The sequence below is a fragment of the Merops nubicus genome, unplaced genomic scaffold, assembly GCF_000691845.1.
Source record: "Merops nubicus isolate BGI_N331 unplaced genomic scaffold, ASM69184v1 scaffold14402, whole genome shotgun sequence".
In the NCBI taxonomy this organism is placed as follows: Eukaryota; Metazoa; Chordata; class Aves; order Coraciiformes; family Meropidae; genus Merops; species Merops nubicus.
Genome location: NW_008594364.1, coordinates 21408 through 42578, shown reverse-complemented (window position 1 = coordinate 42578; position 21171 = coordinate 21408). Strand labels below are relative to the sequence as shown.

General features: G+C 35.2%; 1 protein-coding gene across 1 annotated transcript in view; it reads left to right on the top strand.

Annotated features, from left to right (window-relative positions):
• JAKMIP1 (janus kinase and microtubule interacting protein 1) overlaps positions 1-21171 on the top strand; it is a gene marked incomplete at both ends in the record, with an annotated part of 49319 nt that overhangs the window by 10659 nt on the left and 17489 nt on the right. The window contains 8 exons of the mRNA XM_008935757.1: positions 1954-2163; positions 2879-2998; positions 4870-5016; positions 5680-5820; positions 8972-9031; positions 14832-14960; positions 16244-16372; positions 18799-18882. Of these exons, the coding sequence (XP_008934005.1) occupies positions 1954-2163; positions 2879-2998; positions 4870-5016; positions 5680-5820; positions 8972-9031; positions 14832-14960; positions 16244-16372; positions 18799-18882 (1020 nt within the window). The remainder of the gene's footprint in view (positions 1-1953; positions 2164-2878; positions 2999-4869; positions 5017-5679; positions 5821-8971; positions 9032-14831; positions 14961-16243; positions 16373-18798; positions 18883-21171) is intronic.

Sequence of the window (21171 nt, the reverse complement as noted above, 5' to 3'; positions counted from 1 at the left end):
TACCGTTTAATTCGGGAGAATATGAAAAGGATGGAATGTGCTACTCATTGGGTAACTAGTATCAAGGCTGCCTATGTAACCTTGGTTCCTCCTTGTTAAATGTATGCCTTGCATGGGCAAATTCATATCTCAATTACATAGATTTTCAGTGTGAACACCTGTGTAATTGAAAGTGAAGCTGTCCACAGTATTTAGTTACACGACATTTTTCCTCCCAAGGGTTCCCTGGTAGATCAGTGTGCATGACAGAGAGCATTCAGTAAAGGAGGCAGCTGCTTAATTTTTGTCATTGCTGTTCACTGTACAGTCCCTATGAAACCCTGCATGTTGCAAGTTCTTCCATTAATAAAAATGATATTCAGTAAAGGAGGCAGCTGCTTAATTTTTGTCATTGCTGTTCACTGTACAGTCCCTATGAAACCCTGCATATTGCAAGTTCTTCCATTAATAAAAATTATATTCTTTTCCTGCAAATCCTGTTTTGCACACTTGAAAGTCTCACATATCTGAATTAATGTACTGGGAAGTATTATACCTGTTTTCTGCATGAGGAATTGAGACCCAGCGACCTTCCCAAATCGGGAAAGAAATCTCTATCGGAACCGATCTTCATCAGTTCCAATTGAAACTTAAAAGTGGTCTAGACCAGCTTTTTCACTTCAAATCTGACCTTTTTGTCTTCAATCATGCCTTGAGTTGGTTCAGCCAGGCCATCTCCTGCCACTCATGTTCTGTACACAAGCTAATTTCACATGCTTTGTAGATTGTGAAAGGAGTAAGGAAAGAATCCTGAAGAAGTAAATTTTATCTGATCATGTAATCTGATTGTACATCACTCAGACTTAAGTTACCTCTGGCATTTTTTTTTTTTTTTTGGGTGCAACTTTACATAATGGACTTCTATGGATGTAGTTCTATAATAAACAACAAATGTATGATTTAACTAGTTCATGAATTATTTTTTTTTCAAATAAGATTATAATAGTTTTATGTGCAAAGTTCTGTGGGTTTATGTTGGACAAGAAAACAATTTAATAAACTGAAGGAGGTCCAGCACAGTTCCAATAAATATATCGTTAATGGTTAATATTCTTGTTAAGAAATCTGTTTCTGCAGTAATGGGTGTGGATTGTCACTTCATCAGGCATTTGGAATAGTACCAAAGTGAATTTAACACTGATACTGCAAGGGACAAATCCTATGAGAGCTGCAATAGACCACTGCTAGCAGTATGCTTTATTTGGTATGGAGGTGTATGAACAACACAGTTTAGTAACTGTAGAGGGTGTTTAAGAGCTATTTCTTCCAACCCTTTGTTCTAATGCTCTCTGTGCATTTTTTTTTTTTTTTTTTATTTTTCTATACAAAGACTAGTCCTCTTTCGAATCTTATAACAAGGCCACATAAATACATAGGTATGCGTAAGATTTTAAGTTTAAATATGTGTGCATGCGTATGTTACTAATTTTAAAATGTCTGTGGAGAGATTCACCACTTGTTATTTTCACTAATAAAGAGGGAGTCAACATGGGGCAAATGTGTATGGCTCAAGCTTTAAAAGAAAGACCAGGTGAGTCTTGTACTAGTCCTTTGTTTCTTCTCTGAAACTTAGTGAAGGGAGATTTTTTTTTTCTGCTTATGGAAGTGCGTATCCTCAGATGAAGTAGATGATTTCAGTGGCTATGTATTGTGTTTCAGTGTATGTTTGCTTCTCTTTTTGTTTCTTGAGTGGAAACTGCATGGAACAAACTCATGATCAAGTGAAGGATAAAACTTTTTTCAAAGGAGGGGTAAAGTCTTCTGAACCTCCTATCTTCTTTTTAGCAACCACAATTTGGTTGCTAGTATAATTATGAGAGAAACAGAATTTTGTTTTTGCGAGTTTGTAGGTGTCCTCTCAGTGAACACTTGGAGATGCTACAGAAACTTCCTTTTTGCTTTCTTTCTCTCCAGATGGATGAGATAAAAGGTAAAGACAGGGTGATCCTGGCTCTGGAGAAAGATCTTGGTGTCCAGACAGGCCATACACAGAAACTGCTCCTTCAGAAAGAAGCTTTGGATGAACAGCTTGTCCAAGTAAAAGAGGCAGAACGATACCACAGTAGTCCTAAGAGAGAGCTTCCTGCAGGAGTGGGGGATATCACTGAACTGATGGGAAGCCCGGTAAGAAAAATGTCGTTTCTTCAAATGCTCAGCACAGGATAATTGCTGCCTGGGTGTTCACATTGGTTTTGTGCTTACTTTTAAAATACCAGAACAACTAATACCCGGCCAACGGTCCTGCACTGCACTGTGCTGTTTCATTAATTATTTAGAAACTTTGGACCTCTTGAATTTCAAAGAATGTTGAAAACTACATTGACATAAAACTTTAGAATTTACATGATGAGATGCAGCTGTAAACCCCATTATTTTCTTAGTTATTAATTTAGAAATTATTGGTTATTAGTTTAGGAATTATTTTAACCGATGGCAGGTAGATACTGTACTCAAAAACTGAGACGTAATTTTAACCTGTGTCCTGTGCACTAGAATTGTTTTAGCTGATAGTAAGAAACCGTTGAGAAGTAACTACTAATACATGAAATATTGTTTATCTAGCTACTTTTTTTTTAATTGTTAAAACTTTGCACACATTTCACAAGCAGACACATTTATTGTAATACATCATGTAGCATTTCCATCCAATTTCCACCATTTCCAATGTTAGTGTTCAGTGTTTCAGTTAATTAAAGATCAAAATAAGTGTTCCAAACATTGTTAGATGAGTCTATTTTAAATTTATGCAATTCATTTGCTAAACCATGATATTAAATTGTAGATAGTAAAATACTTTCTTTAAAGTAATTTTATATATCTGTATGTTTTTGATGTAAAGGAGCAGCATTTGGATGAACGAGATGTGCGGAGATTTCAGTTAAAAATCGCTGAACTGAATGCTGTAATAAGGAAGCTGGAAGACAGAAATACTCTCTTAGCAGATGAAAGAAATGAACTGGTAAATTAATTAGTAATAACACAGATGGTGACAGGGAGGGCATCTGTGTGGTAAAAGATTTAATGTTGGAAAGTCGGTGTTATAAATAATTTACAAATTAGTCCTGGTTGTGCTCAATCAATTATATCTAAATATAACAGGGATTTCTACAGAAATTCACTTTGTGACCATGAAAGACAAGCATGAAGTCTCTCTTGTTCCATAAAAATAAAAATTTATAAGTTTCTTTTGGGGTCTTCATAATCAAATTGACTGGTAGCTTGCCTGTGGCACTGTGTACTGTTGTTGTGTAAAACATGCATAATCTATGCACTTAAAATGCTATATTAATCTTTTTGAAATTTGACATTGGTTTTGTGACATGCTTATGCCAGTTAGGAGTTAAAAAAGCTTTCTCATGCTAGAGATGAAAAATCTGCCATTTCTCAAGGGAAATCTCTTAAGTAGGTGAAATTATCCTAGGAGAGTGACAGTAACTTACAAAAGAAAGGATATGACATGAATTTTAAGAATGAAATTTATTAGCTTGTATTGCTACTTAATTGCTTGTGCTGAGGTTCATGGTAAAACTCCCATTGAAGAAATGGTAAGTGAGTCTTAAAACAGGAATTTTTACATGTCTCCTCTTAAAGCCCAAATTCTAGTGGCAGTAGAAAAGATTTTTTTCATTCTAATTAGATTTTTTCCCTCACGCAGCTCCTATATCTGATTCTAAAATAATGCTTTTATGTATAGAGACTGTCTGTTGTTTTGGGGTTTTGTATTGTGTATCATCCCCCACTTTTACTGGTACAGTTGCTTTTCTCTGCTATGTAGTCTCAGGAACATCTTGTTTTTTCAAGACTGAATTATATAAAGACAAGGTAATTCAGTCTCATAATAATTTCTGTGGATGTAAATAATTCAAAACATGCCTGAAGAATGCTGAAGTACTGCAACATCTATCCTTCAGTGTCCATCTAGATGGCGTGCATATGTGGCTCAGTGAAGTGCTGTTCTTGATGCTTGATTTAGAGGCATAAGAAACATGTTTTGGAAAAGATACAGAGAAGACTTTATCATGTGAGAAAATATTACGTAAAACCAATAACAACAGTAAGGTTGTATGATTAAGTACTGTGAAAAACAGCTTTCTTCTGAGAATGACAGAGAAACCAAATGTTCTGTTAAACTGTCTCAGGAGAAAGATTATATTTTTCTGATTTCCAGTTAAAACTCAGTAAGTTTGAAAACCTTTTATTTGGAAAAAAAAATAGGGGTTTTACAAGCAAAACAGCTCAGGGATTAATGAAATAAAAAGAGTGAAATATTGCATGCACACGAATGCAAGAAAGGGCAGTAGTGTGCTTCACATAATTGTCTAACATCATAAAACCACAGAAACAAAATCTAGCAGCTTGAAAATGTCAGCAGAATGCTGAGATTGAATCTGTGCCCTCTGGCTAACTTCCTCATTACTCTAATTACACATTAGGTACAGGATATTTTGAAGTGGAGGAGGAGGAGTTTATTCCTCCTAAGACATAGCTAAATTGGTGAAAACAACTATTCTAGATACCTAGTTGGTCACAAGAAGCTTATATACAATAAGATTAGTTTATCAAGAAATCACTTTTATGAATCATCATAAGTGTTTTCCAAGAGCAAAATCCAGTGACCAGATCTAGTGTTTTTGTAGACTGTACAAAAATGCTCTGTCTTATTTGTTTCAACTCCTGTACTTCTTAGTTCAGCAATAGTCAATATCAGATGCTACTTAACAAAAGAACTATACTGTCTGAATGAAGAACGTAGGCAAGTGAAAACACATTTCTTCATTCCTATGACTATAAAGTAAAGCACAACTAACTTGGTTCCTTTGCCATTTGCAGCTGAAACGTTCTCGGGAGACAGAAAGTCAGCTGAAGCCTTTGGTAGAAAAAAATAAGAGGATGAGCAAAAAAAATGATGATATGTTGCAAAGTATACAGAGAATGGAAGAGAAAATAAAAAATCTATCAAGGGAAAATGTAGAATTGGTAAGTAATTGTCTCTAGCCCCGTGCTATAGGAATGTGTTGGACATGCTTACCTTGAGGTGAAAGTGCTTGTGAGGCTTTTACTCTAACACATATATTTCAGAGTGGGATAGTATAATTGTCAAATTCAGCCAATGAAGCTTGAATATTCATATTTTGTATTCAGAGTGGCATTTGCTTTGTGTTCATCAGTTCACACTGATTAGGGGAAAAGATTACCCATAGATAAAATGTTTGGAGGCCATAAAAATGTATGACTAAAAATAACCTTTAATACATACTGCTTTTATGATTAGAACTCAGAACTGAATTTGAGTGCATGTGCCAAAGGCTCTACTATGGTAGATCATAGAGTTCACTCATCTGCTAATTTTGTCCCAGACTATGCTCTTTGCTTCTGTTTTAAAATATTTTATGTGAGATATTAATACTGAGATGTACAGAATATATAATCTTTTTTTTTTTTGTAATGATGCTTTATAATGTAGTAGACTATGCAATAGTCTACTATTAGTACAAAGTCTACGATAAGTACAAAGAATTATTGATTCCTACATCACACACAATATTTTCCTCGAGTGTTTAAAATGTTCTTTAGTTTTTTGTTTGTTTGTTTTTGTTTTGTTTTGTGCTTTTTTTTTTAATTTTATTTTCATTTTTATAGAAAGAGAAGTTATCTGCACAACCAGTGCTGAAGAGGCACACCTCTCTAAATGATCTCAGCAGCTCACGAGAAGAACAAGAAATTGAATTCCTTAGGCTACAAGTCAAAGAACAGCAGCACGTTATTGATGACCTCACAGTGGTAATGCTTGTGACTGGTATACACACATGCATGCACACTCATCTGTAGGCAAGCTAAAGATTGGGCAGCAATATTTTAACTCCAGTTGTAGTAGCGACACAGAAATAGTTCTTTTGTTATTGAAGGGTTCTTGTTATTTATCAGGTAGTGAGTGAATGTCTTTGGACTGTGTATGTATCTGTATTATAAAATATTTACCTCTTATGCATCAGACCTTCCACCTTACTTAAAAAATTTGATATCAGCTATTGAGGAACTTGAGGAAAGGACACATTCCAAAATTTAATGAATGAAACGTGTTGGATGTGGACCCTGGTGCAAACCCAACCACTCCCCTGATCTAGATGTTCTCCTAAAAGAAAAAATATGCAGTATGGCATTAATTTCACCTAACTAAGAATCTCTGAGCTGGCTGCATCAGCTGTCTTTATAACAAATGGATACAAATATGCACGGTTCATCTAACCAAAGGTAGCAGCATAATTTAAGACTATAATTGCACAGCTGCTACCCTCTGACTGTGAAGACTACTTAAGATGATCCTCATAGATGCTTGCACTGTTTGATCAGGACTCTTAAGTTGCGTTAGAGGTGTCTAGTGCTACTTAGTGCAACTTATGATACACCCTTCTGGTGCTGGCAGAAACAAGATACCATCTCTGAGAGAACTCTGCCCTTCTGGAGCACCAGCTGAAATGTGGGAGACTCAGAGCATCTCAAACGGCACTGCTTACTGCTACAAAATGATAAAACGAATTTTAAGATCGGTCTGTCTAAACAGAAAATTAAACAATTGGATACAACATTGAAGATAAAAATAGAGATCCAAAAAGATAAAACAACAAGATTTGTTATTGCTCTGTCTGGAACACTGTCTCTATTCTTGGCAGTTCTTCTCAGTTTTTGACCCAGGATTTCTCTTTGTAATCAGTGCCAAAGATTGATGTCTGTGTGCATTCTCCAGTGTCACAGTGTTACAAGCCATAGACTGTTACTTGGACTTTATGATGTAGGGTCTGATTCACAGAGCAAGGCTGCTTTATCTTCGCAATATAACTGTACAGGCAGGGACTATGATGTAATATTAAATTCCCAGTATATGGAATTTATATTCTGTATAAATATACTCACTTGTATTTCAGTGTGAAGTGGGTATGAAAAGGCTCTTATTTTACTGTCTCAGCCAATAATCTGAGAAAATATATTGCATCCTGACTTGGGTCAAAGAGTATTAACTAGTATTTAGTGTGCAAGTGAAGTAAATATTTTAAAATAGGGTTTCATTTTTATTTCCTATTTCCAGATATTATTTCAATTGCATAAGTAAGTTAAATTAACTAAGATACTGCTTTAATTGGCAGTACAAACTAATTGATGTTTTGCCTTTTAAATGAATACAGTGGAATCTACAATAGCGTTACGGTTTTTAGCTCTCTTTTCTGGTTCCAACTGCACCTTTACAGGATACAAATTTATCATAATTACTAAGAATGGCCTGCATGTCACATCCCTGATTAATCCAAAAGTCATTAGCTTGACTTCACCTGACACCAATATGATACACAGAAATAAGAACAATTGTCCTAGGCAATAGGATTGTCTAAACTGATTAGCAGTGTCATTTGTAGGATACCTTTGATGCTCTTGAAGCCATATCAACTTGAGTTCTTCCACGACAGTGGTGTTCTGCTCAATTCTTAAAAGGAAAACTGTAAAGATTAACTCTGAAGATTGAAAAAGATGATAGTTATTCAGCAAATGACATTTCTAAATTAACATTATTACTGGTATGGTAGCTTAATGTATTACTGAGACAGTAAATTGAGCAGTCTTCTAACAAACAAGATTCTAAACAGGGAGGAGTGGGAGATTTTGGAAGTGTCTGTTCGTTCTGCACTGAAATGAAAGTCCAACTGTTTGGACACCTGTTTGGAAGGCAGGAGATCCAGGTTAAAGCACAGACTGTGGCTTAACCAAGTACCTGAGGAGAGAATGTTTTTCTCCAACACTATAAATTCAACTGTGCATTTTCAGCTTTAGCTTAATATATCATAGCATATCATTCTGCAGCTTGAAATACTGGCTCAAATTACCTTGGCAGTCATTACTTTTCCTTATTTTGAAAACCACATGTATTAAAGATGCTAAGTTGTTGTACTTTTCTGAATTATTCTGTTTCCCAAAGCTTCATACCTGGAACATTCTGCCATAAATATAAACTATTCTATTGTGATTTCCACTGGGAGCTTCCTATTTGTCCAGTTTCTGAACTGAATGTAAAGCAGGTAACTCTGAACAGAATAATACCATACAGAGATCAATAAGTACTAGAGAGGCACTTGGAACTGCTATCACTTTGTTTGTGCTGCAAACAAAGGTGCAGAGCTAAGAAAAGAACCATGGGAAAGGCAAGAGACAGAACACCTGCCTCCTATGTTGCTGGGTTTTTTTTTTTATTTTTGCTTGCTCCTTAGCATTTTTTGCCTTCTCTTCCTCTTCTTCTCCTTTGGAATTTAGGGCAGTATTCTTTGACTTAAATGTTCATTGACCCTGCATTTTTCCAGTTATAAACTCCTCCTGTTATGATAGATAATTGTGGTCTTGTTCCAAAGCTTTGGTATAAAAAAAGACACCATCTAAGTTAACACAGACTGAGATTGCCTTTGGATTTGAGACTTTTGCCCTACTAGTCACATGTAACACTGTATCTGCATATGCGTGCTTATATATCAGAGTATGCCTCATGTAATGACTTGTGATTCCTAAGACTGAACTTATTTTTGGCTACCAACCTGCTTGTTCAGAATGGTTGAGCACTGAAGTGAGAATGTGAATTCTGTTTCCATAGTGAGCATCTTGGTAAGAGTCAAAAGAACTGTAAGAAATCTGTGCCGAGTATTTAACAAAGCCTTTTCTTGCCAACTTCCCATCAAGTGTGTGAAGTATATGGCTGAAGGTTTGTTTGCTAAAGGGATAAAGCTGCAGTACAGCATGATGGTTTATCAACATGGCATTATTCAAAAGGATAAAGACGTTGTCTTTGTGTTGTCTTTACCAGAGGCATTAAGAAAACTTTAGTGATATTTCTGTATTAGGATACCTAAATATGTTTTAAAAGAACCCCGTACCAAAATGTTCTCTTTCATTCTAGGAAAGAGAACGGTTATTGCGGTCTAGAAAACAAAAGAGGAAAAGTCTGAAGCCTCCAAAGGTGAGCAAACCTTTAGTTTTCCACGCATTCCTATTGTTGTGAACAACTCTTCTCTCAAACACTGTCTGAAACTAAAGCTCTACTTAAATTAATGGTAAAAGTTCATGTAGTTCTCCTATTTTCTGTGGTGAGTGCTTGTTAACTTAGGGATAATTCAGGAGCTGCAAGTTTTGTATTGCACACAAGTGGTGTTATTTTGGGTTTTGTTTTGGATAAATAGTATAATTACACTTTTAGCCATTGTGGCCTAAATACTTGAGTATCTTGAGGCCAAAATAATCTAGTGGCTTGAAACAACATTTCAAAGGCCAAATAGTAGTTGTTAAAGAAAATACACCTTTTAAACTACTACCAAGTTACTTCTTAGTCGTAACTGAACACTTTACCCCATGCTAGGGATGTTACTGAAATGCTATTTCTGTGTGTGATATATAAATAGTAAGAAATTTCTTACTATTTTTCATTAGTAACTATTTTGCTCCAGAATGCGAAATACAAGAGAAAAATTTCGTTTGTAGAAACAGAAAAATTTGCTTCAGAGTTTACCTTTAATGTTTATTGTAATGTGCTTAAAGTGATTACTTTTGGTGAATAATGTTCTTTTGTCAAGCTGAACATTAGCAGCCTAGGCTGTGAGAGGTGGGTAGGATGGCGCAATAGGGAAAAATGGAAGTGAAGAGTGGATTATCAGCTATATGGTAGTTAAGATGCATTCTGTCACAAATGGGTGCTTGTCAGTGTGTTCTGTGTAGTATATTCCTAGTGACCTCCAGGTGGTGCTTTTTTGTTGCTCTGCGTTCTGTAATACATGTATTCAGAAAGATTGGTCCTTTGGGGTTCCCTGTTTCAGTGGTAATTTCTTCAAATTTTCCTTCTAATAATGTGTCTTTCACATACAAAGAAATAAAAATTCAGAAGTAAAAAAAAATCCTGCATACATTTTTCTGTTATGTAATGGAAGGCTGATGGCAAATATATTTACAGTAACCTTGAACCATTCTTTCTTGGTATAGTACACCTGGAAGTTTGTGTCTTGAGAGAGTGTTAAAAGAGGACATAAAATTAAATATATATATATATATGTAACTAATACTGTAATTTTTATAATCCTCTCTAATTATTAGCCCTTATCCCATTTTAAATTAAATGTGTGAGATCTTTTGCTAAGTTGTAAAGTTCCAAACAAAACAAAACTAGTTAGTTTATTTTTTAGGCATTGCTAACTAATGATGCTAATTTCTATAGGCTAAAAACTTCTATAATTACTCATTTATGTTTCAAAAATCTTCTGTGTGAAGAGAACTTCAGCTAACCTAGACTCTCTACCCATTCCCCTTACCCGTTTTTTCTTGAGCAAGCTGCTGTTTTTCTGGTATTTTATTATTGACCAAAACAAGAGTTGAACAGCTTGAGGGTTGGAGAGAATGTGCATGATACCATTAAAACTTTTTTGCACTGCTTTTCTTTGTGTAGTGAGAGTACTATAACTGGGGCTTTTACAGTGCAAAAAAAGGGCTTTTTTACTGCAAGAATTGTGTGCATATGAGCAGCAGAGTTAGAAAGTGTTTGCTTATTTGTGATAAGATAGATACACCAGGAAGAACAAAATAATCTGTAGCAGACATAACTCCCACTAATTATTCCATCCCTTATCTGTTAGTTTTTCAGTGTGGATATGAAATTGGCCATTTAATTTTTTACTTTGTGCTATCTCCTCAAAGGAGAAGCAGAACTGTAAAACAAAAACAAATGATAGAGTTGTGAGAGAAGAGTCAATGAGATTGTATATACTATACTAGTTATATATACTATGCTGCTTCTTATATAGCTAAAAAATATATAGTTTCTAAATGTGCTGTGTCCTTAAGGAAGAGAAAAAGTCATCAATAATATATTTATCAGTGTCTTATTACCTGCCTTCGTATAAAGCTGTAGACCTCAGAAATACATGCAATGTTGTCTTGGAGTTTAAACACTTTTGATGTTAGTTTCTAAAAATTCAACCGTGGCACATGGGCTAATTTCCTTCTGGGTCAACTGTGTGGGCCTGTGAGGATCAAAATCCTCAAAAGAAACTGTTTTTCTTACAGTTTTCCAGCAGTGTTTTTATTTAAACAGTCTAGGTAGAAGGTACTGCTTACTCAGATGAGCTGTTGAGACTGTACTATCTTCATCCTCAGGTTTTGCAGCCTGTCTTAGGAATCCAGATGAAAACCGCAGAATTCATCTCACTGTGCATTTGCAGGGCTTACTTAGATGCAATTAATGGAGATGAGATACAGACACCTCATTCCAGACTGAATGGTACCATTAAGTGACAATTGTTCTCTGGAAGTAGATATCTAAATAGGCCATACAAGTTTTATCCTAAAACTGCCTGTTCCTCTCCATGGACTATAAAGTCTAAGATGAATTGCTTTGTACATAGACAGGTACATTGCAAGGTATTTCTGTCTATGATCCATGCAAGATGTTTACATTATATAGATGATTACTGCTATAAAATAGTGTATGAAATTATGGGTGTACCTATCATAACCAACTACTCAGAAAGATAAATTAGGGACGTAAGTCTTTGGCTTTGCTTTCTGAAGCTTCATTGTAAATATAAACTTAGCATTAGCACAGTGAATCGTCAAGTTTGGCTGTTAGACTTGTATCTGTTTACAGATGTGTCCCACTTCCCTTGACAAAGTGAAAAAGGAAGTAACAGATGAGAATTAGGTTTCATGAATGTGGTCAGATAAGGTCAGACTAGAAGGTATAGAAAGGTTCCTTTTTTATTCCAGTAAACAGGAACTTGGTGTACAGAGTGAAGAATTCCACTCATGTACTGTTGCAGTTTCTTCTAAATGGGTAATTTCACACTCCATATTCCTTAATTATCAAGGTACTCTGACTAGGACATTGTCTGCATTTCAAATATGAGTATTTTCCTGACACTGATTCCTGCTTATTGGAACAGAATCCATGACATGCCTTTCTCCATCTTTAAGACAATTTGTGTGGATAGTTTGTCAAGCTAGTCTAGTACTCTTAATAGCCTGATCATGTCAAAATAACAGTAGTTCAGCTCAGAAGCTTTTAAAAATACCAAGGATATAATTTTTCTTTGTTTTGAGTTAGATGTCTGTTATTTCTGGTGCTCTGTAGGTGTACTAGGTTACTGTTGCTAATGTGACTTTGACTGAGCACTCTTAATTACCAGGGGGCACAGGAGCTGTAGAACAGTGCTGGAAACAGGCTCAGGTTCCCTGAGGAAAGGAGCAGCATAGTGGCATGGGACTTTGTAACCTCTGTGTTTGCAAGGTGTTTATGAGAGTAATACAGTGACTCTGTATAAACAGGTATTGTGGGATTGTTTGCTCTGAAATGAAATAGCCTAAGCTGATAGAGGTTTATTATTTTTATTTATATTAACGTGCCATTGGACTTGTTAGGAAAAAGAAGTACCAGAGGTGAATCTTCATTTCTGGATTGTAGCATGCTTTTTTCCAGACGTGTTTTATTTGTTTGCTGTTCCTCCACCCCAATTTTGATAGTGAAATAATCAAGAAGCTCAAGAAACAGTATTTTGTGGGCTTTTGTTTATTTTTGACATGTAGAACAAGTTATAGTGATCCCAAGAATGAGGGTGTCGTGCATTTCAAAATAAGGCACAATTGCCCAGTTTGTTTGCAGGACTCTGTGGATTTGTTTCTTTATTTAAATTTCTGTATTTGTGATAGTGGAAGCCCTGCACACTGAAGTCATGGAGTTCATATTTCTTGTTTTATATTTTTCATTTTTTATCTGCCTCTGTGCTTTGGTGTGCCTGTATTTTTCTGGCTGCCAAGAAATGACATATAAGCATGAAGGTAAGAAGTTACTGATTAGCTCATCTGATTGCATTACAAGGAATTAATCTTGGCTAATTTTCAACATGCTATATTAATTACTTGAAAATAAGATATTTATGTATAAAGTGAAACTACTTTAGCAACAGAGGAATCAGATGATTTATAGGTAGGTATATATAATCCAAAACACTAAAAATATGAGGGTATATTGAAATTTGCATCCAGTGTAGTCTGTGTCACTGTTGATTTAAAACATTCTTAACTTTGATGTTTACAGAACACCATACTTCAGTAGAAGCATTAATGCTTGAGTTGTAAAGATCTAATGTGCAATTTTACTTTAAAATTATGTGAAAACATTGCTATAAATCCGCAAGACAAATACTTATTACATGCATGGCAGTAGGCAGTGGGAATTAGATTTTAAATCAGAAATTTTGAGCGATTTATATGACTATTTTGTCAGGAAGTTATAATTTACAAGTAAGAACTGTAAAAATCAATATAAAATAATCTTTAAATTGTTAATTGAGAATGTTCCCATTTTTAAGAAAAGTCTGAATGAAACTTGAATGAAAATAGTGTATAGTTACAAAAATCCAGTGAATGTTGCACATGTTTGTATATACTTTTCAAACCCCATTTTGATTCAGTTTTTGAGCTCTATGTGGAATGTTCCTGGGAGCTGATGTATTTATTTATGCCTTATTTATTAGTGTTTATCAACAAACTTTGTATGAATCAGTTGTTTTTGTTTTTGTTTTCTTTTGTTTTTTTTTTCCTCTCTCTCTCCAGCTGTTCCCTTATCAGTTACTTTGTTCTGGTTTTGCTGTGAATCACTTCTTGTACCTAGTTGCCTCAGATGTTAGAAGGTCAACAGTAAAAACAGCTATTTTGTAATTATGTCATGAAGCAATACACACGTGTGCAATTAATATACAATGGTAGAATCATAGAATGCTTTGGGTTGGAAGGGACAGTAAAGATCATCTAGTTGCACCCCCCCTGCCACTGGCAGGGACGCCTCCCACAAGACCAGGTTGCACAAGGTCCCATCCAACCTGGTCTTGAACACCTCCAGTGATGGAGTATCCACAGCTTCCCTGGGCAACCTGTTCCACTGTCTCACCACCCTCACAGTGAAGAACATCTTACAAATTTCTAATCTAAATCTACCTTCTTCCACTTTGAACCCATTACCCCTCATCCTATCACTACAAGACCTTTGAAAAAGTCTCTCCCCGGATTTCTGTAGGCCCCCTTCAGATACTGGGAAGCCACAATAAAATCTCCCTGGAGCCTTCTCTTCTACAGGCTGAACAACCCCAACTCTCTCAGCCAGTCCTCACAGGAGAGGTGTTCCAGCCCTCTGATCATCTTTGTGGCCCTCTGCTGGACCCACTCCAACAGGTCCATGTCCTTCATGTGTTGGGGGCTCCAGAGCTGAACACAGTACTCCAGGTGGTGTTGGAAAAAAATAAATGGAAAGCAGTTTATACTTCTAAGGAGGACTTTTAAAAATAGATACTCTAAATTATTTTTTTTAAAAAAAAAATTTTGTATAAATTATGAAATTTGTTGCACATTGTTCTTTGGAATACTTTTTCCCATTTGGTTCCACATAATATATGTTGCATTGTACTTGGTCACTTTCTTCTGAAAAGACACTGCATTCCCCTACTGTGAATCATGGAAGATCTATCATATTTTGGTACTTAGCTTTTATACTTTTACCTTATTCTACTAGCAATTATGCAGTGCTATGTGCAGATTGGTTCTTGGAAGTTCAAATGATGTTGAAAAAGTAGCTTGCTTATTCAGAGAATAGGGGTTTACAATAGAAACTTTTTTTTCTTCCATGATACTAAAATAATGATCAGAGAAGACCTTGGCTGCTGCTTACTGGGTCATTGGGGTTTTCCAACTGTTTTACTAGTAACTAAGAAAAACTAACGTTTCAGAGGCATGTTGTGGAGACATTTTTTGGATTTGACGAAGAATCTGTTGATTCGGAAACATCATCTGTAACTTCATATAACACAGATAAAACGGACAGGACGCCAGCAACGCCAGAAGAAGATTTGGAAGATGTAAGTAGTAGCTGATTTGTTTTTAAGTTCTGTAAAACTTGGCATGGAGTATAAATGCAAACATTTTTTTCAGCTCTTCTGCCACAGGAACTATGAAAGATTTGGTGGAGAATTTTTTCTTTCAGGTCCAGTAAACACATCCACAGTCACTGCAATAACATTCATAAGGTAAAATTCTGCCAGGTAGATTTGGCAGATATTGGGCTGAGAAATTAAATTGTTTTTTTCAAACCCCTTTTTATTAGTCAAAAGAAATTGAATAGGCACGTTGCTTTGCCAAAATTCAATAGTTACCAGACAATAGTTTGCATTTCAACCTTATAATGTATTTGATTGTTTTGATACCCCCAGGATTTTCTTCCTGTGCTTACAGTACTGAGAAAGGCCTTTGCAATTCATTAAGGCTTAAGTGATCATAGTTAGTAAATACCCACTGACGCATTTTGTCTCAGCTCTCTGATACACTGTGCAGCTGGCCTACTTTAAAAGATTACAGAGCTGAGGACAAAGCACAAATTAGATGCTCTTTTTCATCTTTCTTTCTTGTTCACTAACCTGTGCTTAATACTTCTCAGTCACAAGAAGCTTCCTATTTTTTTTAATATCTAATAATGTAATCTCTCTTCCTTGGAGCTTGAGTTCCTGGAGCAAAAATTAAAGGGAAGGTCGTTTCTTGCCCTCAGCATCATAGGAAAGACCTTGAACGTGTTCATGTCCATTGCTCAACATTCAAAGAAAATTAAGATATTAAAAATACTTCATGTTAAAAAACAAACAAAACAAAACAAAACTTGTGGCTTTTGAGATACAACTTGTGTGTTAGTGTGCTTGTGCTGTAAAATGTTTTTTCCCTGGCACAGTAGAGGGAGATTAGGGGAGTGATGGACTGCATTATAAATAGGACAAACCCTTTCTGAAGCCCTGCTGGTAGTGGAGCTTCTGAAGACAGTGCTACATAGAACTGTTCCTTCTCATCTTTCCCCAGTTTCTTCCCATTACTATATGTTACTACCTAATACAGTAACATACACTGTCCTGAAATTCTGTAGTTGAAACAGTTACTGATTTCTGCATTTCTGTATCATCTTCAAATCACCCTTCCTTTCATTTTCACTTGTTTGGGTTTTCTAAACCTTTATTAAACTTTTAGACTCAATATGAGTTGTGTTGCTTGTTGTGTTTGTGCGCCTATCTGTCTATATAAACAAACCTATTTCATATGTTTTTATCTTTACATTCACAAAACCACTCTTTTTTTTTTTTTTTTCCCCCTCTTCATTAAGAGCACTCCTAAAGAAGAAGCTGAACTAAGGTTCTGCCAGCTAACAAGAGAGTATCAAGCTTTGCAAAGGGCATATGCATTGCTTCAAGAACAAGTTGGTGGAACTCTGGATGCAGAGAGAGAAGCAAGGGTAATTTTTAAAGTGAAATTTCTTTTAGCTCTGAAATTGACATGGCTGAAAAAACTTGGAATAGTAAGGGCTATCTTTGCAGGTCAGTGAAATGCAGAACTATGTTTTTGAGGATTAGAGGGTATTATCAGTAAGGTGACAATATAGTCATCTGTTGTGTTCAGAGCAAAGATATCTTTTATACTTTATTCTATCATGGAAAATGTATTAATTATTTCAGTAGTAAGACAGTGTTATTGAGAATGATATCCTAATTGAACCTGCAATTTGGATAGCAACATGGTGGATTTAAAATGCATTAGCAAATAGGTTAAGTACTTAGGTAGTTATATACACACATGGTAAAAAAATGCTATAAAGGAAGTTTTTATTCAAGAGTTTTGTCAAATGTATAAAATCATAACCCCATTGGACATGGTCTTGAATAGCCTGCTCTAGGTGTCCCCTACGTTTGAGCACAGGAGTTTGCCTTCCAAACTCAGTGAGACTGTTATTCTAAAAAGTGTTTAAACATTAAAAACTCCCTAACCTACTTTACCCCCTGAAAAACCTTGAACCCTAAAAATAGAGAAACATTAAATATTGTGAATTATTACATATTACTGCTTTGCTACATGTGACCTTCCTTGTGTTGTGCCACTGTGACATGTTGCTAATAATGCAGAAAGACAAACAATTTAATGTGGTTTAAAATTACTGGTAGTGATTGACTCAATTCATCCACTAGCTTAGTGGTTGCAATGCTTAGAACAATTAATAAAATATTCACAAAGTTCTATATTGCTAGATTGCTGATGGTTATTAGTCATACATGTTCACTATTTCATCCCCATGATTTTATCTGGCAAGCATTTTAAAATCTAGTTACTGAATATTCTCAGGTATACAAACAGTATGATTGTAGGAGCAGAATTTGTGTGTTAATAAGCAAAACTTTCCAAATAAAAGTTATAGCAGAATGTAGACTGCTTGACATTGATCTTGAGTTATTTACAGCTAAAAATATTAGTCTATTATCCCCAGAGCTAGTATCTAGAAGATTCATAGTTTACTTTAAAATATATAATGTTTTATTTTGTTTTTTTTTCCAAGATTCTTTGAAGTGGCTTTCAGCTACCCTCAATGTTTGGTTTGGTTGATGTGTGTGTGTGTGTTTCCCCGCCCCGAAAAACAGTTCTTATAATAGTAGAATTATTGCTCTATGGCTTTACTTGTTAGTACTCAGCATCTTACAAAAGCTGAGCCATATTTGACACTCTTTTTAAGTAGGACACTTAGCCAAAGAAAGCTATAAGGACTTTGGAGAACACTACACCAAGCTAGAATTGGGATGAGGGACTTAATTACGTCTGCTCTTAAAGTAAGGTTTCAGAAACACTCCTGTATTTGACAGTCATGAGAGACTAATATATATTTTTATATATATATATATATGTACACATATCTCATTTGCCATCATGGGAAAAGGGAACCTGGTATGAATATTTTTGTAACAGGTTTTTTAACTTTTATTTTGCAGGCATTTGCTAACTGTTCCTTTAGTATGCTTTGGAATTGTTGCTCTTTCTTTTAAATGACATTTTGGTCTCTTTTGTCACATCCATGCAAATTCATCTTTTAAATGAGTAAGAAGGTAGCTTTTTGCATGGTTATTTTTGTAGGGGCTCATGTTCTGGGGGTGAATGAAGATTTTTTTATTAATTTTACATGAGCCTTAAGATAAACAAGAAGGAATTAAAGATATGTAGGAGGAAAGCCCTGTGGGAATTTTTGACCGCTTGAGTGAAAGAGTGCTTGAGGTAGGGTGGGAAGGGATTGCAATAGCTAATGGCTCAAGGATCACCAGGGACTGAAAGTCTCCAGAGATATTCTTTTTGTTTTGTACCTTGTATGATCCAGTCCCTTTTAGGTCATCACTGGACGCAGGGTGTAATACCTACTGTAGTGTACTAGTTAATGCAATAATTATATAGAAAGAGGAAAACTGACTGCTGTATTCTGTTTATGGGATAAATAAGTTATTTTTGGTCAATATGTATTTTTTAGGCCTTTTTCAGTGTTTATTGCAATTTTCTTTCTCTCTTGCCCTTTTTTCCCCCAAATGCGTTGAATTAATAATGCTTATGAATAGCTTCTTGGAGCTCTTTTATTTCTTAATTTTTTTTTTCTCTCATGGGAAGAGCTTTGTCTCTGAATATGTTATGATAACTTTTTAGGCTAGAAAGGAAAAATAGCGTTAAATTGATGAGTTTATATAATTTGTAACGTCAACACAAAAGCAGTTATTTTAATGAAAAACATTAAAAGCTGATCGGACAGCCCGTAAGTGGGTAAAGAGTATTTACTTTGATTCTGCGTGATGATATCTGCCTGTCTAACTGGGTTTGCATGCATACACACACTTTTTAATACTTTTTTTTCCCTAGACCCGTGAGCAGCTGCAAGCTGATCTTCTCAGGTGTCAGGCAAAAATTGAGGACCTGGAGAAAGCTCTGATTGAGAAAGGACAGGTAAAAGGCTCTCTTAATGTCCTCTACCACATCATTTTCTCCCTTGCATGCAGTGGTGCCCTTGCCATCTTCATTGCTTGCTGGTGTGTTAGTGTGACTGATACAGATTAATTGCTACTCCAGCAACAGATTACTTTTATCAAAGGGAAGTATTATGTAGGCTGTGAAAATTCCATTAAAGATTAGTTTTCTAACACATAATACACTAATGCATAACACTGAAATAACCGCATGTACATGCATTGTAAATTCTGTTTCCATTGCTATTTGGTGCAGGCTTTTCTCTTGTTTTCTGTTTTCCTTATATTTGCTATAAATTCAAATAAAACAAATATTCTATATTTGTATTGGATAATGTTTTTGGTGTGTAGCATAGAAAAATTTAAAAACCAAATCACTTCCACACTTGCTTCAGCTAGAGAAATGGACTTAGTGTGTCTGGTTAGTCGAAGACACTTGTGGTATTACTGTTCTGGGCTTAAATTCTTGGAGGACCCAGCTGCTTTCAAATTCTCATACCATCACATAGACTAAAATTAGGCCTTATGCTTCAGTGTATCTTGTAAATTCTTGAAGATGTGGCTACTGATACATATTAATAGTGTCTAAGATTAGGATGTTGGGAAGGCTGAATAAGAGTTGTGAGAATGCATGTAAAAGACATTCAGCTACATAATTAATTCTAGAATGCACTGGGAAAACTGGGGAGATGTTATTTTACACTTTATTGTCTGAAATAACAATATTAAGGTTTCAGGTAGCATATGACAATAAGATATAGCTATACATAGATACATAGATACTGATCCTGTAGCACTGAATAAAAACAACCTACAAATAATGATTAACAAGTTAAAGATATTATTTTTATGATTTATTCATTTTAAGAAAATCTTTCTGTAAGATTCTGTTTGGGGACCACATTCAAATTAAGGATAAAACTTGTTTATTTTAGCTTCCTCATAAACTGCAATTTGCTTAGTAAATTCCATGTAAATACAATATTATTAAAAATAGAGAATATGTTATCAATCTAAAAATGATGGCTCGCTGAGCTTTTGGAAGGATAAATGGAACTGAAGACCTCTTGAGGATCTACTGCTGACTTTTAATTGTGTTGATAACATGAGTGTTGTGGGCAAATTGCTCTGTAATTGAAAACATTAACAAAATAGTTGACTATTACAGTGTAAACTGTAAGTACCATGTATGTAAACAAGTGCAGATGGATACACATGTAAGAAATTACTTCTGTTACTTTTGCTTCCAGAATGATTTGTCAAAAAGGTATGCCTGGAAATTAGAATTTAATTAGTTATTATCTTATGAGGTTCATAACCACAGTTTCAACAATGTATCTCTTAGTAATCCTGAGAAGGCCAACAGGGATGTGACAAGGAGCAATATGATATTGTCTCTAGTGGGCTAGTTCATACACTGAGCATTAGCTTTCCATGGAAATGGTCAGTGTCTTCCTGGGAGCTCTAGCACCTGCTTGGTTCTCCTGACCTGTTAGTATTTGCATTGAAGAAAATAAATGGTTGTGATGATAAACTGACTACTCTGTGCACTATGTGATTTTTATTTTTTTGTTGTTGTTATTTATTATTACTTTCTCATTTAGAAGTTCATGGTAGTAGTGATAATTTAATAATATTTGTGAAATGTTCTCTTGGGGAACTAGTCCCTAAAAGTGCCTTTGAAAAGGAAACAACGAATCAAAAGATCCTAGTGTGTCATGCCAGGAATTTTTAGTCTTACTTTACAGCTTTAGGAAACGGAAACGGAAAACACCTTCACAATTTTCCTGAAGTCAGAGCAGGAGATGAGAATCTTCTTTTTAGATCGCTTGAAGCTCAGTTTATGACGGTTTCTGTGTAATTTCAAAGTACATGTCAGTGGCTCTTCTTAATGTCTCATCAGCTCAATCTGTCACAATTCCCCTAGATGTAAAATAATACTAATCCACTTCTGCAAGGTATATTGAGATAAGAAACTATATTAAAGGAAGAAATTTTTATAAAATGCTAATAGTGGTAAATTATAAATGTCAAAATATTGGAGTATGTGATGCGTCAGGTGGATAATTTTTTTTTTTTGAATGCTCAGCTCTATCAGTGACCCAGTAGGTTTATAAATACAATTCTACTGGAGTTAAGGTTTTCTCAGAAAGTTGAGTTGAACTTCATCAATAACGACACAAAAGTTAATTATCGATAGGGTAAATTAAACTATTTTCTCTATTTGTGTGGAGTAGCTGAACCTGCAGGTCTGATGTGACTGCTGAAA